At 41.6% G+C, this 17,429-nt stretch overlaps 1 protein-coding gene across 2 annotated transcripts; it reads left to right on the top strand.

The window, feature by feature from the left end:
• The first annotated feature begins 3,546 nt into the window (after positions 1 to 3,546).
• Positions 3,547 to 15,654, top strand: slc2a3b (solute carrier family 2 member 3b). 2 transcript variants are annotated; one of them, XM_071905015.2, is made up of 11 exons: positions 3,547 to 3,709; positions 4,373 to 4,527; positions 8,722 to 8,826; positions 9,471 to 9,631; positions 9,919 to 10,159; positions 10,323 to 10,485; positions 10,698 to 10,885; positions 11,843 to 11,947; positions 12,052 to 12,153; positions 12,305 to 12,508; positions 12,795 to 15,654. In XM_071905015.2, the coding sequence occupies exons 2-11, from the start codon at positions 4,504 to 4,506 to the stop codon at positions 13,065 to 13,067; spliced, it is 1,566 nt and encodes a 521-aa protein (XP_071761116.1). In that variant the 5' UTR covers positions 3,547 to 3,709; positions 4,373 to 4,503; the 3' UTR covers positions 13,068 to 15,654. The 2 variants fall into 2 exon arrangements, with proteins under 2 accessions (XP_071761116.1, XP_078143067.1); XM_078286941.1 differs by lacking the exon at positions 3,547 to 3,709 and adding an exon at positions 4,166 to 4,236.
• The last annotated feature ends 1,775 nt before the right edge of the window (positions 15,655 to 17,429 follow it).

Raw genomic sequence — 17,429 nt, 5'->3', positions numbered from 1 at the left:
GTAGGCCTATCTATCCTGAATGATGTTGGATTTCAATTAACCGGTGATGAAATGTATGTTTAATCAAACATTCATACACAACACATGTAGGCTAATTTACATACCATTTAAAACGTCTACTCAAAATGATCAAAAACATGCTTAATTCATTTTCTTCATACAAATGTCCAACAGGATCTAGAAGGCGGGGCAGTCTGCCACTCTGATCCCACCGGTGTAATTACTAGGCTACCTTTCTCTCTAACTTTGTATGATTCTTGTATATTAAATATCACTCACATTTCTCGTGGATGTCCCTAAGGAAGTAAGGGTCATATGCATTGCGTGCGGGGCAACGGTCAAATGAAGCCTTAAATTCATTAAATGCAGCATTATGTTTTCCTTTTATGTGTCTTGTATCAACAGTGGCAGCAGTGAGACTCCCGTCCCAGAAGAGGGGGACAGATTTCCCTTTAACTTCAGCTCACCAGCTTCAGTGTTGTCGGGTCCTCAGCTATGCCAGCTATGCCATTCTGTCGTGTTGTGACACGCTGGCGTAGGTGTGTGTTGCCCTGGTCTGTGTGTTTGTAGACTAAATACATTCCTCTGCAGACTTTGGCAGTCATTGAGTATTTACCGTTCAACACGTCTTTAAGCTTTGTTCTGTCTTTGATGCTGCAGGTGAACTTGCAGAAACATGAAGGCAAATCTGCCCCTGGTCATGTAAAGGCCGAGATGATTCAATACCCACTGATAAACACACGGTGGCACTGTTGCATAAAACTTTGATCATCAGAAACTAAAGCCATCAAACAGGCCACAGACAGTGAAAACTTTAGGCCTACTGTCCTGCGCTGACAGTCCAGTCTGCAATTGTTATTATTTTGAAACAGAAAAAAATGTAATAGGAAAATCACTGAGTACTCATACTAAATACAGTTGCAAGACAAATAGCTAAGAAATAAGCAAAGTGGAACTCAAGGCAACTTTTTTAAACTGGAAAAAAAAAGGTTTTATTTTGAAACAATTCAAAATCCCAACATGGATTTGACGTGGCGCCTTCATCAGTGGGGAAGACAAAGCATTGTAATGTTCAGACTCATTTTCCCCCAAGACTTTACTAGTTTCTGTTTAAAACTACAGGATGTGGTTCATAATGGGCTGTGTGTGTGTGTGTGTGTGTGTGTGTGTGAGAGAGTGAGTGAGCGCACATAACTGTCTCTCACTCTCACTTCCTTTTCTCTCCCTGCCCTGTCTCTCTCCCTCTCCTCTACAGATGGTTTATAATTTGATTTGCTCACTGGGGCCATGTCACTGGTGGAGATGCTGCAGGATTGGTTTCCTTGGCAACCGCTCCTAGACTACAGATGGGATGTTGGGAAAGAGAGGTGTAGTTTGAACTATGAATGACCAGAGCAGATTATTTTCACAGTCGTCACCGGTAGTTCCCTTTTTCTTTTTCTTTTTTTGATAGTTTCAAGAAATAATGTGTAGGATGTAAATGTGATTCCAAGTAGATTGCGCACAAAGGAAAATTCTACCCACAAAACAGGAACCTGACGTTGTACGGCTCATGACTTGAGATCACTGCTGATCTATGCGGTCAGTTTTACATCAGGTCTCTGGCTAGCTCGCATCTGATCAATGTGTTGCCTAATCAAATGGTATCATTGCGGATTTAAGTATTCTTATAGACTTCAGGTCAGCCTACTGTGCAGTGTTAATTTGGCAAAACAGAAACTCTAAGATGGCAATTAACGAATAATCAATAAAGCAGTTATAGGCCTATAAAAGTAGACTATAGCCTAGTTTGCGGTTCTTATAACTAATGATTCAAAAGTTTATAAAAAAAATTAAAAAAAATTTAGGTGAAATATAGGGCCTCATAGTATAGTATAGTAGCCAAAGTCATTCAAAGTCAGTCATGTTTGGGAGGGCTGGTGCAGACTGAGGCTGTAGCGGATGACTTGCTCTGGGAATCTCCTAGATGTACTTGTTTACTCTTTCCTGTTCACATCACAGTGACTCTTTTCCTGTTGCTGAAGAGGATGTTGCCTGAATTCTGATACAGTGTGAAAACTGATACGCCTTAGACATTGAAACGTTATACTGAGGAGTGGCATTACATAGCCTATGTAATACATACAGTATCCATAGTGAGGACAGGTTCCTCACTTTCATTTTTAATATTCATATTGGAATTTAACGATGTTCCTTTCAGTGAAACTTGTTGATTTATCAAAATATGAACTGGAAAAATATTGATTCTTTATAAGAAAAAATGTTTAAAGAAAAATAACGGGTAAAATATGTCTGCAGTTTGGATGTAAACACCATAAGACTTTCCAGGACTCAAGATTTTGAAGTCTAGGTTCCAGTTTCCATTCAAGGTGTGCAGATATGAGCTCTGTGAACTATTCATGTCCATAATTGGCCTAAATTATCACTGCATCTGCATTTTGTGATGTGCAGTTATTTCATGATCAGATGTTAGAATAATCTAGAAATCATTATTAAGATTAAGATTATTATTATTATTATTATTATTGTTGTTGTTATTATTATTATTTATTTTTAAATACTTTCAAATACAAACCCAAGACTATCTAGATCACTGAAGACCAAGACCAAGGGGGGGGTTCTAGTCAACCCCGAGACCAGGGAAGGTCAAGACTTTTTCAAGAGCAATACCTAAATGATGAAACATACAAATTACAAGATCCACTCTATTAATTGTTATTTCTGAATGATGCAATATATTCTTCAGGCTAACAATTAAGTACGTGCATCTTGTAATTTTAATATTTCTTTCATTCTTTGAGATATTTTCGTTGGGTTGGGTTGGATAGGTACGGGTTGGGTAGGTCAGGGTCTTTGTGTTGTTTAACACAGAAATATCAAAGACAAGACAAATTCGGTCAGAGTCCAGAAGGCAAAATGCTGATTTGGAGTCAAAGATCAAACTCAAGTGCCAGGCTAAATCATATTATAATACTTCCATGGTGCTAGGCCTACAGCGCCAATTAAAGCTTGCCATGAAAATCAGACAAAACAGAAAAACTCGAGGAAAAAAAACGAAGAATCCACTCCAAGTGGATTTAGAAAAGGCCGGGGGCCTTGTATTTTTGTGGAAAGCTTGTCAAATTCCAGACGGGGATTTAGGTGGGCTATGAAGATTAGACATAGTTGATGAAGAATTAGGAGGGCTCCCCCATTTGTTTGCCACCCACTGAGCCGGTCTCATGATTTCTGCATGACCAGGCTTTGTATCTGAACTCCGTGCACATAGCCTTTTGTTCTCGCGCCCCCGGTGGGCAGCGCGATGGGCCAGCAGCGCTGCACAGAGAGTCCTTTCACCGGGACCGTTCGTTCTCCATCTCCAGTCCGTACAGTACGCGTTCTCGAGCACGTCCCCCTTCTTCAGTTGAGCGGAAATACATCTGCGCTGCTGCCACAGACATTACGACAACAAGCTAGAAGCCCACTGACTCGTTTCAATGGGAAACTTCGCATGCGCTTTTACGCGCAGGAGTGTATCCAAGCAAACTATGAGTAAGACGCGTGGGGTGTCGTCAAAGCACGGCAACGTGCCGGTAGACTTGTGCCGTATTCTATATAAACCGACAGATAGGAGGGAGTGTTCAACATTTGTCAAAGCAAAACGATCTGGACAAGATTGGTGAACTGGATACACCAAGGCTGGCACGAGTGGCACACATCCTGAGTAACGGTAAACAAACATTTCATTTTATTTACAATGCGGATGCAGTTAGGCACTATCAAAAACTGATGTCTTCACTTGTACATGTAAGCAGCCGAGTTCCATGTTCAATAATATATTCACATTATTAGAATGGAATTAATATCATGTAATAAGTTATTTTAACACAAAATCGAGTCATATCCCCTACAGCAGTCATCATCACTTGTTGCGCCTTTGCACAATATCGAATCTCTAGGCTACTTGGTATCTGTAGCTGTCCCTATTCACATATTAGTTTATATATTTATAATGAAAGGTAAAGTTACAATAACCCAGTCTGTAGAGTTAGCAGTATATTGCTTTCCTCTTTTGATTTCATAAGAGAGCACATGGAGGAGGGAGAGAGAGGAAGAGGAGGGAGGGGTTTACCATAATTTGAGTACTGACTTCTGTTGAATTCAGGGTGTGCAGAACAGTGTTTCAGCTGCTTGTGTTTCAGCTGCAGAGTGCTCTGCAGTATCTGAACCTATTAGATCTGTTCACACGCCTTATTGGTAAAATCTAGGCATCACTTTTAAGATAAATTATATATGGTTCATTGTATTATTCTGATGTTCAATTTCCAATTATGCATAATGAATTATTGTTGTGTGAATATGATAGATTGCTGTCATGTTTGTTTATTTTCAGGTTTTTCTGCTGACTGCACAAAGGTTTGTGTACATATTGAGTAAGAACCAGCTTAATAAGAACTTCAGATTGCACTCTGCGGTGTCCCTGAAGTGTTCTGGTGAATATCAGCTTCTAACACAGGAGCAAAGATGGAGAAGATGGAGGACGACAAGGTAATTAAGCATTATGCTGTTTGCCTTTTTATTGTTATTTCTATCAGCGCATGGGTTGTTGGTTTTGCCACCTTTGAACCCCGTGCATCTGAAGCGACAGTACAGTACCTGCACATTTGTGTAATTTTCTCAGATATTACATACTCGCTTGTCCCTATAGAGTTGTCTCACATAATTGCCAGTGTTTCCTGAGGAAGAGTGGTGGCCTGCTTTTTGCCATTGTTTATTTTTTCAGAGCCTGTTTCTGTCTGAACACCTCATAATGAATAAGAGCGCGATATTTACGAGTCACAGGCAGGCAATTCTGTACTTTTCCTTTCTGGCATGCAGTGGAACTGTGGATAAGAGTAGACTACTTAAGGACATGAGTAAGAGAAAAACAGTGGGAGAAGAGACTGCTGGATGGCATGTTTGAACTTGAGTGTGCTTTATTTTTTTTCGCTTTTATTTGCATGTTGGGAAGAGAGCAAAGAGGAGGGCGGACAGCTATGAGAGAGAGAGATCTGGGAAAGAGAATCCAGAGTGGGATAGACCAATTGTAACAGAATTAATATGAAGAGGATTAAGACATATTTCTATTATGCAATACAAGAGAGTATAATTAACCATATGGTGAACTTAAGATCTGAATATAAGTCTCATTATGTATGGCTTTAAGAAAACATCTAAAGCTACTGATTATTCCTCCTCTATCCCTCTAAGCCTCTATAGAATTATCCCTTGATCACTCACTCTGTGGTTTGTCTTTTGAAACCAGTTGCATACACTGTTGCCTCTTTTTCATGGGTGTTAGGTAAGACTTTCCTGACAACTGTTTTAGTGAAACTGGAGTGTTTGCCTATAAGCATGCACTGCTGAAGGATGTTTGCGCAAAATGAGCATTGCTGTAAAGGGAACTATCCAATTAAACACTTTTTGAGTAGATATATCCCCTTTTAGAGGTCAATGCACTACAGCTACTGAACAGAGAACAGTGTGAATAGGAGGTTTTGTGATGGGGAATGCTGGTTTGAGATAAGGAGAAATGAGAAAGGAGCAATGCAATATAGGAAAATATATCAAAGGAGGAAGAAAATGGTAACTGTGTGAAACTGGAGGGAGAAAGATACATGTATACTGAATAATGAGGGAGAGAGATGGCGAGAGGATACAAATGTGGGAATGGAGTGTTGAAGAAAAGGGAGGGGTCAGTGCAGAGAGAAAACCTTGACTGCCGAGAGAGACAAAGATGATGACACAGGGTCATGGTATTGGGAGTAAAACTATCAGGATTACAATAATCTGATTTCAATACAATGAATGAATGAAATTTTATTTTCATGTCATGCCAAATTAGTGGCCCATCCCACATGAGATTACATGGCGCAGTGTTTTGCAAACAAAAAAAATCGCCATATAGGGCAAGCCTCAGATGGAGAGGGAGCCGCCCATTTGTAACTGGTGCAGTTAATCAAAAACATGTTTGAAGTAAAAAAGTAATTTAGATTGTGAGATGACAGACACTAACATGAGTTAACACCTGTTGAAATGGTTGTTACTAGTACTAGATACTAGTTTTAGATTATTATAATAGCACTGTTTGAATACAGTATGTGCAGGGGAATCATATTTTCATTCATCTACACATCCCATTGATATTGGATGCAAAATAACCTGAAAGTATTGAAAGTAACAAAGTTAAGGGAGTGAAACGGCAGGCGTCCATTACCAGAATGTTAGACATCAGATCAGATCAGATCAGATCAGTCACACACACACACACACACACACACACACACACATCTGAATGATTTATGTGTATGTGCATTCAAACTATGAACAATGTATTCTAGAATATGGATCAATATTTACAGAACTACATAGTGCTCACTTGATAACTTGTCTAACACACACACACACACACACACACACACACACACACACACACACACACACACACACACTATAATTAACAAATCAATTGACCCCATAGGATCTCTGAATAACCGATATTATAGATTATAGTTACAACCTGTGTAGTGCTCTTGACTCACTCCTCCACTCCCTTGTTTAGAAATAGGCTACTATTATATGAGTAGGTTGATTTGACACTGCACTCTCATTGTGTAAATCTTGCTCAACATGAACATGTCTCTGCAGATGCAATTGGTGTTTCTGCATCAGACTCTCTCTGTCTCTCTCTCTCACACACACACACACACACACAAACACAACTACACACCCACACACAGACAAACAGTTTCTCTCATCCAATCCCCTCTAGCGACTGTCAGTGCCTGTTGAATGGGGCTACGCCTCACACAAACCTGGCATGGCTTATATTCCTAATATTACACTAGGTTATCCCAGGTGATCTCATGGCAAAAGTCAAGGGTGGTGTGCAAGACCGAAATGTGAAAAGTAAAACTAAATCTGTTTCCATTTAACTTGACGGTGATAATAAAAGCTAGCAACCATGTTGACAACACATTTACCATCTTAATGTGATTAAGGTGCTCAAATGTTAGGTCATTTCTTTCTTAATATTCGTTATTTGCCGCTGTCTTACTAGCCCATTGTGTTTCCCCTTTATCATGCATGCAGTATTTCCTGCGTCCCAAACCGGATTACAATATCTGTCATCGTAGATTACAAGATCGTAGCACCAGTACACTCATCTTGTTTTAGTCCTTACTGTGCTGCAAGGCCATGGTGTCCTTCTGAGAAACATACTGTGTGCTCGATTCCAACTATCTCTATCTCATTGTGGTGCACCATGCTCTCTTATCAGTCCAGCATCGTTAGCCCAACCGATTCAGTACTTTCCCATGTATGTTTAGAGTTAAATGGGTATCACCATAAAGCAGATAGACTGTCATAGATAGGCATGGCCTCATTTCAGAGCTACGGTGGTTCATGGTAATGTGGAGCAGCTCCAAACATTCCATTTTAATAACAAATTTGTATTGATTTTGTTGCCACTCAGGTACCTGAAGTAATCTGTCTAAAAAAAACATAAAATAAAAAGGAGTTTGCTGAGCATATGGGAAAGAACAGAGAGTTCAGCTCAGGACAGGGAGACGTTCTCTTTGAACCGCCCCATGCTTTCAGAAGATAGTATCCACTCACTGAAGTTTGTCTCTTTATGCATTGATCCTAATGTTCTGAGCACATTCAGTACGCAAGTTAATGATGTTTCAAGAATTTGTTGTTTATCTATGTAGATAGTGATATGACTTATGATGATGTAGAGTCTACATCATCATATCACGATGTGAGACACAGTGTATCACATCGTGGAGATACAGTAGGGAGAAGCTCTTAGTGCCTGTCTCTGCAGATAGAAATGTTGCTAGACATGTTTGTTTCTGAATTCCTTGCGATTACCAGTTGTGCTACACAGTGTATTCATTTGTCAGTAGAGATTGTGAATGTTTCACTGATGTTGTATTGTTAAGGCAGTGTGGAAACAGGGGCAGCTGAATTAAAATGGATGATTAAGATGGATTTCCTTTCATAAATAAGCCTATTAGGACATTATACTCTGATTATCAATGTAATCTATAATGCCTTTGTCAACGTTCAGAATTTCTGTGACTGTGACGCAAAAGTACAAAAGAGATGTGGTATTCATGTAGTTCTTAAATCAAAGTGAAACTTTGGATGGGGGTTTCCATTTTTGGCCCAGTGCCTCCACATAGTATGGCGTTTCATTTAAACCAATTACTCAGTTCTGCTTGGTTGGATACCTTTACATTTTGCAAATTTCACTCCCCAGCAAGCCCTGCCATGTAAAGGATTGTATTAGCTAGTTGTTATGAGCTAAGTCCACCTTAATTCCAAAACCAGCAGGAAAAAAAACATTAATAATAGGATGCAGTCTTGATTCTCACAGGGCGTCTTTAGCTACTTAGCTGAGAAATACACCAGAATTGCAAAACATAGTGCCGTTACAGTGTTGTAACACCCAGCTTTGGCAGTAAATGCTACACAGAAAACTGAAGAATGGGAGGGAGAGCAGATGTAGAAAGGCTCATTGTGTGTAATTACCACTGTCACTATAAACAACAAAAGCTTTGTAGACTCAGGAACAGGCCATGTCCACCATTCAAACTGAGGGAATGATTGTACATCAGCTCCATCCGTTCATTGTTTTAAGTTTCTTTCTTCCACCATATTTTTTCATATTTGTTTGTCTCTTTTGTCTCTCAACAGCCAAAGAAGAGGGTAACCTGTTACCTCCTCTACTGTGTTTCAACAGCAGTCATTGGCTCACTGCAGTTTGGCTACAACACTGGGGTCATCAATGCACCCGAGCAGGTGTGTGTGTTTCTTTATTTGTGTAAGATTTCTGGCATTATCTCATGGCATGAGCACAAAAAGACAGTCATGATCAATACCCCACTCATCAATACACACCACAATCTGCCATGTTGTTGCCATGTTGTGGCAAAGTGCCGACCACTCAACCAGATCAATGTAATGGATGTTTGGTGTTCCATGTTTTATTACAGGAGGGACAATCATTAAGGGAGTGGGCACTAGTTGATGCAATATTACATCATCTCTCATTTTCTGATAGTAAATATTGCAGTATCCACTAAAATGATCTAAAAGACACATTTATAATTGGATGTGCCTCTTTTGTGAACCAGTTTAGCACTTTAAGGTTGCTGTTATGTATCTGTGGTTTTGCATGTTGGCCTAACTGTATACCGGAGCTAGGTTAGAAGTATGGCGCAACATGAGTGTAATGATTTTATGTGTCTTGAGTCCCTCATTTGTGGGCACATGATAGTGTTATGACAATACCAAAAGCTCTACTGCCCCCATGTGGATGTGTCAAAAACACTCAGCTTCAAACAAGCATACGCCCTACACGCCCTACACCCAACCACATAAAACAAATGCTTTCTTAAAAGGGGCCACCGCTAACCCCGCCACCTTCTCTGTTGGTCTGACAGAAACTGCGTAGGTTCTTCCAGAATGTGTCTATGGAGCGATATGGAGAGCCTTTCACCCCAGGAGCCAACACCATGGTGTGGAGTTTTGCTGTGGCCATCTTCAGTGTGGGAGGCATGGCAGGGTCCTTCTCTGTGGGAGCCATGGTCAACAAATTTGGCAGGTGAGAACATCAGAAGTACATACATTGTGCTGCAGTAAATAGTGTAAATGTAAATGGCAGATAGTAAATCAACTCAGTCCACTTTACGGATATTCTCAGGCTTTTATTAAACGTGACACTTCCTCTGGTGAGCATATACCAAAAACAGTCATTTCTCTTTAATATTTTCCTAATGCACACTATTCAGATATTGTGTTTTTATAGTTGCGCTCACTTTTTTCTCTCTCTCCATCTCCTCCCCCTTTTACCTATGTCCTCCCTTCTTCCATCTCTCTCTGTATCACCAGGCGTAAGTCCATGCTGCTAGTCAATGTCCTTGCCCTGGTGGGCGCTGCTCTGATGGGACTGTCCAGCCTGAGCCGTTCTTTTGAGATGGTCATTATTGGCCGGTTGATCATCGGTCTGTTCTGTGGTCTGTGCACCGGACTGACGCCCATGTACGTAGGCGAGATCTCTCCCACCGCTCTCCGAGGCGCCTTCGGCACTCTGCACCAGCTGGGTGTGGTTATTGGCATCCTGGTGGCACAGGTATGAGGGCCTGACATGAAGTTATCAACAACGAGTTAATTGAACTTTTGCTAAAAGAACTTGATATTACCGAAATTAATCCAATTTGTTTCATTTGGCTAAAGTCTCGTGCTCAACTAAAACCATTACAGATAGCTTATCCCTTGCTGCCTGCGTGTTTTAGATCTTTGGTCTGGAGTTTCTGCTGGGCTCAGAGACCCTGTGGCCTCTGCTGCTGGCTGTGACCGCCCTGCCTGCCGTCCTGCAGACCATCATGCTGCCCTTCTGCCCCGAGAGCCCCCGCTACCTCCTCATCGTCCTCAACCAGGAGGAGGAGGCCCGAAAAGGTCAGGCTGGAGACAGGCCTCTGTTCAGGGTTTAATGAGACTGATGAGTCATGCATACTTAATGATCTGCGGATTGAAACATATAATGTAGATGGGGTGTGATTGTGATTTATTGATATTTTACCATCTAACATGATGTTTCATGCCTCTCCTGACATTAACATTGCATAAGAATGTACTCAATTTCCTTCCATCCCTTCTTCCCCCTCTAGCGCTGGTGCGTCTGCGCGGCTGTGAGGATGTGAGTGATGACATTCAGGAGATGAAGGAAGAAGGGATGAAGATGGCCATGGAAAAGAAAGTGACTATCCCCGAACTCTTCCGCTACCCAGCCTACCGTCAGCCAATCATCATCGCTATCGTCCTCCAGCTCTCCCAACAGCTGTCTGGCATCAACGCCGTGAGTAGACAACATATCCCACAATGAAGCACAATGGAAATAGGGATGTCTAAACTGACCTCAAAAATATTACTTTCAAGCAGTCAGAGAATACGCAGAAATGAAATATATTTGTTCTGACAGGCGAATGACAGAAGATGCTGCAAGGCTGGTACTGGCGCTTGGCTACTGGTGCTTTGCTATTCTGAGATAAAAAAACAAATGTTAGATTGACTGGAATGAATTGAATCTACTAAGGTCAATGGAAGGAGATAAGCCACAGTGGTATTTACTGGATATTGCGTTAATAAGGTCACTTCACCAGACTGACTATCTGTGTTAGTGGTAGCTGCATTTGGCCTGGCAATCACAGTAAAGCTGCCGCGGCCTGCGGCTAAAGGCCAGGACTGCAGCATCGATTGAACTCAGACAGACACATTAACCCCCATCATCCCTATCGCTCCCTAGACAACAACAGCAGCCAGTAGATTTATATATAATATACACTACCAGTCAAAAGTTTGAACACACTACATTTTTCTTTATTTTTACTGTTTTCCACATTTTAGAATAATATTAAAGACATCAAAACTATGAAATAACACAAATGGAATTATGCGGTGACCAAAAAAGTGTTAAACAAATCAAACCTATCTTATATTTTAGCTTTTTTAAAGCACCAAATACCCTTTGCCTTGATGGAAAGGCAAAGGCTTTGGAAAGAAATTCATACATAGGCATCAACTTCACTATTTATATTTGTCTAAAAAACAAATTTCAAGCATTTAAGCATAAGCCTTTAGATCAAAATGTCTTTGAGATAATGAAAAACATACATTCCATCAGGTGTGTCCAAACTATAGTGTATCTTATATATCTCTTGAAAATATATGTCTGTAATTATTCCTAAAGCTGCATATTTATGGTGCCAGGAAGAAAAACAATAATAAGCCTCTCCTTTTCTTTCTCCTCTCGCAGGTCTTCTACTACTCCACAGGTATATTCGACACTGCCGGTGTGACCCAACCCATCTATGCTACCATTGGAGCTGGAGTGGTCAACACCGTTTTCACTGTGGTCTCTGTAAGTGTCTTGCTACTTGGTTGGTGTCTCAGTACATCACATTTACAGAGCTTGTTTTATGTGTCTTGGACGTGTCATTAATCACTCCCTTGTTTGGACACCAGCTCTTCCTGGTTGAAAGGGTGGGGCGAAGGACCTTGCACCTGATTGGACTGGCTGGAATGGCTGTCTGCGCTCTGCTCATGACTATCTCCCTCTCTTTGGTGGTGAGTTTATGTTGCTGTCTTCCTCATGTCCTGCGACTCTTTTCTTACAAAATGAAAACATCTCCATAATGATCCTTCCTCCAGTCCTTCACCCCATATATCCCTCCCCTGTTCTTTCCCTCATTCTCTCTTTCTTTCTCTCTCCGAGCAGAGGACCAACCAGTCTTTGAGCTACCTGGCCATAGTGGCAGTGTTTGGCTTTGTTGCCAGTTTTGAGATGGGTCCGGGTCCCATCCCCTGGTTCATTGTGGCTGAGCTCTTCTCCCAGGGCCCCCGGCCTGCTGCCATCGCCGTCTCCGGTTTCTCCAACTGGACCGCCAACTTCCTGGTGGGCCTGGGCTTCCCTAAACTGGAGGTATGGGCACATTTACTATGCCTAAAGCTTTAGATGTGCAGTTATAGAGTTTGACTTGTTGGATAGTCAGAGCACAGTTGAATAACTTGGATTTTTAGGGGTTCATGTCCCGTAGGGGCTGAAACCCTATTGTTTTTGTACTGGTACTTTATTATTATTATTTTGTGTTATTTTTACTTTCACTGTTTGATTTCTTAGGGACAATCATCTCTGTCTTTGTTGCCTGTGTCAGTACTTCAATTTGTTCTACAGTCTAACAGCAAATCTCTCTCTCTCCACCTCTCAGGAACTGTGCGGCCCTTATGTCTTCATCATCTTCATGATTCTCCTCATCATTTTCTTCATCTTCACCTTCCTGCGTGTGCCTGAGACCAAAGGAAGGACCTTTGATGACATTGCCCAGGGATTTGCTGCCAGCGCGGGGAACCCGTCCCGCTCCCCGGTTCCTGAGGGGATGCCTGTGCCGGAGAGCAAAGGACCTGAACCTCTTTCCCCCACAGAGAAGTTTCCTATGGTGGATCTTCCCCCAGAGAAGTCAGGAGCACCACTAAGCCCTTAGAGAGCAGGGGGAGGAATTAGGGTACAAGACACACAACAGGTTTCAAGCTCATAGATACCGCAAGGAGTTATATTTCACAATGTTATTGTCCGTTTACAAAGGACACTTCAAAGACAGGATTAGTGATAGGCAGTGTTATAGGCAGGGACAATGAAATGAAATGAAAGAGCAGCTTAGTGGCGAGGAGTATGCTTAGACAACGTCTACTCATGGGGATTCATGTGTTAATACAGAAACAAGGTTTTAGTTTTTAATCTTCTCTTGTTAATTGTGTGCCTGTTTAGGGAAAGTTATTTCTCATCAAATTTTTAATGACTGTTTTTAGCTGTTACAGATGCCAAAATAATTGATGACATTCAGTGTAAGCCTGCTTTGACATGGGCCAAACTTAATTGAATTACCACTACTTAATCTTTGTTGACATTCCAAGTGCCAGCCCCCTGCATATTGCTATATAAGAGGATCAGCATATGTTCAGTGTTAAGCCCCAGGTCCTGAACTGCCCCTGGTGCTAAAGAGGGTGTAGGATTTGGGGTTATATGTATTAAGGTCAAGCTAGGAAAGACGGTTTTCAGAGCCCAGTAGTTTGACCCAAAAAGGCTGACTTGGCGTCCTGTCTGCCTGCCTGGTGCGTCTTGATCCCACGCGGGGGGAACTTTGTCTTCTTGAGCAGACAGACTAAACATGGAGGAGATAGCAGCTCCTCTCTTCAGGCGTGCCAAAACACTGCACTGACTATAGACTTAAACTAAATAGATCAAGGCATGCAGAGGATGTTGGTTTACAGAAGAAGGTTTTATGTCAGCTCTGACTGCCGTCCTGTAGTGCGTCTTCCCCTGAGAGTAGAAGGTGTTTGTTCCTGTGTGTCGTCTGAATGCAGCAGTCCCCACACATGAGGATAATTCAGTAGATTGGTCCAGTCTGCATCAAATTAATTATTTGTATGGGAATGTAGCGTAGACTGGCACCGCCAAGCCTTAACAAGGTTTCCCTTCAGGCTCACTCTTCTTAAAACCAAAACCGAACCTCTTGTGTCTTATGATTTCACAACAGTGCCAGGCCAGTATGAGAGAAGAAAAGTAGTTGCAGTACTTTACAATATTCATCACAACCGTTGGATATGAAAGAGTACATGCGGCATTTCGATGCCCCGAAACTCAGGTGGCAAATCGTGTTTTGTACTTTAGGGCTCAGGATCAAAGGCTTTGAACTGTTATGGCATAGAAGATGCATTTATCTATCATCGTACTTGAAACTCCTTTGACATCAGTATGTAACTGCTTGACTGCTGCCTTACAGGTCATGAAAAATATCTTGCAATCTCTAAAAAAAAAAAGTATTAACTCAGATCAAAAGCACTTGTCAATGTTAATCAGTATTTTATAATTTGAGGGATGAATAGAAATAGATGGACTCAAAATATTTTTTTCTGTTAAAATCTTTAGGTAACAGGTATCTTGATCTAAAGGACATGTTCCAGCAAGACATTATCCATTTGGGGGGGTTAAGTAGGGTAGAAACACTAAATGAATGAATTTATTGCTTGGGTGACACACAGTAGGTATCTTATCGCCTGTAATTGCTTGTAATGGTCTGAAATCATCTGTGGATAATGTGGAACCTCTAGTAATCATCATGATTACTTAGTATAACATGACATACATGGTTAATGATATCTTGTCAATGTTTACACAGCATGTGTGATTAATCTTCGGTCAGTAGCTATCTGTTTGCATCTTCATCTGGACGTACGCACACTGATAGCCAAGCACTTGTCAACATTTGAGCTTACAGCAGCTTTTCATCTAGCATTTGCACTTTGGCAGTCTGATTACTTTTTAATGATTGTTGAAACTGTGTGTGGCGCTCTGTTAAATGTAAATATATGTCTTATGATGTGTAGGGTTATGGTGGCGTTTATTCTTCATAATCCATGTTACATCCACTCAGTTTCTGATATTTCTTGAACTGGAAATACTGTGTTGCTATGTGAATGTTACTGTGTTGCTTTGCCATTCTCCACAGTATAGTCATTGATATTTCACAGCATCTTTTTAATGTGTATATTTTAATGTGTATATTAATCGAATTTAAAAGTAGAGAGGGCTTAATGTGCATGTGTGTGTGTGTGTGTGTGTGTGAGAGAGAGAGAGAGTTAGATGAGAATTGACCTATACTGTATTGCTATTATAATAGCTTCTTTTTCCCCTGTTGTAATAATATAATGAGTCACACTTGCTTTGAGCAACTAAAAGGAAATAAAATTGTCCATCTTTTAAGGGAATGTGTGACTTGAATTTTGAACAAAAACACAACTTTCTGTTTTGTTTTTTTATTAATAGTCAAAGCTGGTTTGTTGTCATGCATGTTTAATGTAACTGCAGTTGGTGTCCTCTTCGTGCTTAAGTGTAAGTGTGGGAGGTTTGTCTGGTATTTTGTCTGGTACCAACTTCTGCACTGTGGCAACTACATTTCCTTTTCTGCACCGCGGCAAAACCTCAAAAGCTCTTGAGCAGTTACTTAACACTGTACAGCTAACCGACACTCTGAAACACTGAAATAAAGCCATGAGTTACCAAACTGAAAACCGGAGAGTTCAGTTTCTTCTGTGGCTGCTGTGACATTACAGTTGGATTGAAAATATGTATTCATGGTTGTGTTGTCATTTTTAGGGTTGCGTGCGTGAGGTGGAGCGGGACGTTATGAGATCAGATTTCCTCTTGGGTCAAACAGCCTCAAAAGCCAAACCAGAGCACATGTAGCGATGTAAGAGGGTATTTACCTTAAAGGGATATTACGTTCTCAAACTCAAGAAAAGTCAAAGCCTATGATGTCAGTGAATTGCATTGCCTGAGGTAGTTGAAGGCTTTTTTTTTAAGAAGGAGACTGCGCAGTCCACTTGCCTTAAGTATTTTTATCTATTTAGACAGTTGGGGAGCAGAGAGGCAGACATTACAGAGAAGGCTCTGGTGGGATTCAATCAGGAAACTTAACCACCTGAATATCAAGTCATTTTCTCATACCTTCTCATGCCATGTGGATGTTTTTTAAGTGGGTCTATAGGGATCAACAAAGAAAATCTTGGAAAATAGTAGGAAAATGTCTATTCTTGCAGAGTAACAACCTATGAATGGATTTGGATGAGATTCCCCCATAATGGCTGGAGGACCGGTGATCCATTTCCCTCTTTACTTTACCTTCTGTACCTTATACCCCCCCAGAGCGCAGCGCCTAGGGTAAAGGGCCCCCGGCCGGCCTGGAATGGGGCCATCTAACTGTGTCAAGCCAATAAGCAGCATCTCCCTGGAAGAGTCTACTGAACTCTAAGTCATTGCAGTGAACTGGGGCATGAAAGCCTATCAACAAGCTGCAGTACTGCGGTCTGACCAGCGAGAGGCATACATGGACTGGGGGGATGACGGGATGTTCAGCACTGTGTGTGTGTGTGTGTGTGTGTGTGTGTGTGTGTGTGTGTGTGCGTGTCTAGATACTGTCTGGATGAGCAATCCTGTGAGGCGAGGAGTGTGTCTGGGAGACAGGGGGGGGGGGGGGGGGGGGGGGGGGTGTTAGGAAGAGGAGCAGTAAGCCACATGAAGGATGGAGAGCATCCAAAAATGTGTCTAAATTATGTTTATTTTCCATAAAATATAACAGAGAGAGAGAGAGAGAAAAAAAAGGAAAAGAACTTGGGCACTCTCACATGCCACAGCTTGAAAAATGCAAGTTTGTACAATATTCAGAAATGTGAGGGATGCCACATCTCCATGCTGCGTCTGTCAGTCTGTCAGTCTGCCAGTCTGCCAGTCGGCCCTGCAATAATTTGTGTGTGAGGTATTGAAGGAGAGCTGGAAAGGACATTGTCTGGCGTGTCTAGACAGTTCTTCTAGAGACTAGCCAAACTTGTTTATTCTTTTTTTCCATCTCTCTCTCTCTCTCTCTCTCTCTCTCTCTTGTTCTCTTTCTCTCGTTCTCTCTCATTCTCTTCTTCTCTTTTTTTGCTCTCTCTCTCTCTCTCTCACACACACTCTCTTTTGGTCTCTTTCTTTCTTTCTCTCACTCTCTCTCTTGGTCGCTCTCTCTCGCTGTCTCTGTGACAACAATGGGTTGTTTACTTCCTCACTTGGCATAGTACTTATTGTATGTGCTGCTGTCTCGGTTTTGCTCTGTAAATATTTTTTCTCCTCCCATCCATCCATCCATCTCTCTCTCTCTCTCTCTCTGTCTCTCTCTCTCTCTCTCTCTCTCTCTCTCTCAGATAAAGAGAGCAAACAGACTCCGCCTCCTGGCCCCCCTCCTTGCTCTATCACACGCACTCATTCTATCTCCCTCTTTCCCTCTCTTTCATGCTCTCTCCCTCCCTCT

Source organism: Centroberyx gerrardi, chromosome 12 (genome assembly GCF_048128805.1).
Source record: "Centroberyx gerrardi isolate f3 chromosome 12, fCenGer3.hap1.cur.20231027, whole genome shotgun sequence".
NCBI lineage: Eukaryota > Metazoa > Chordata > Actinopteri > Beryciformes > Berycidae > Centroberyx > Centroberyx gerrardi.
Note: the sequence above shows the minus strand (reverse complement) of the source record. Positions and strands in the feature narration are given on the sequence as shown.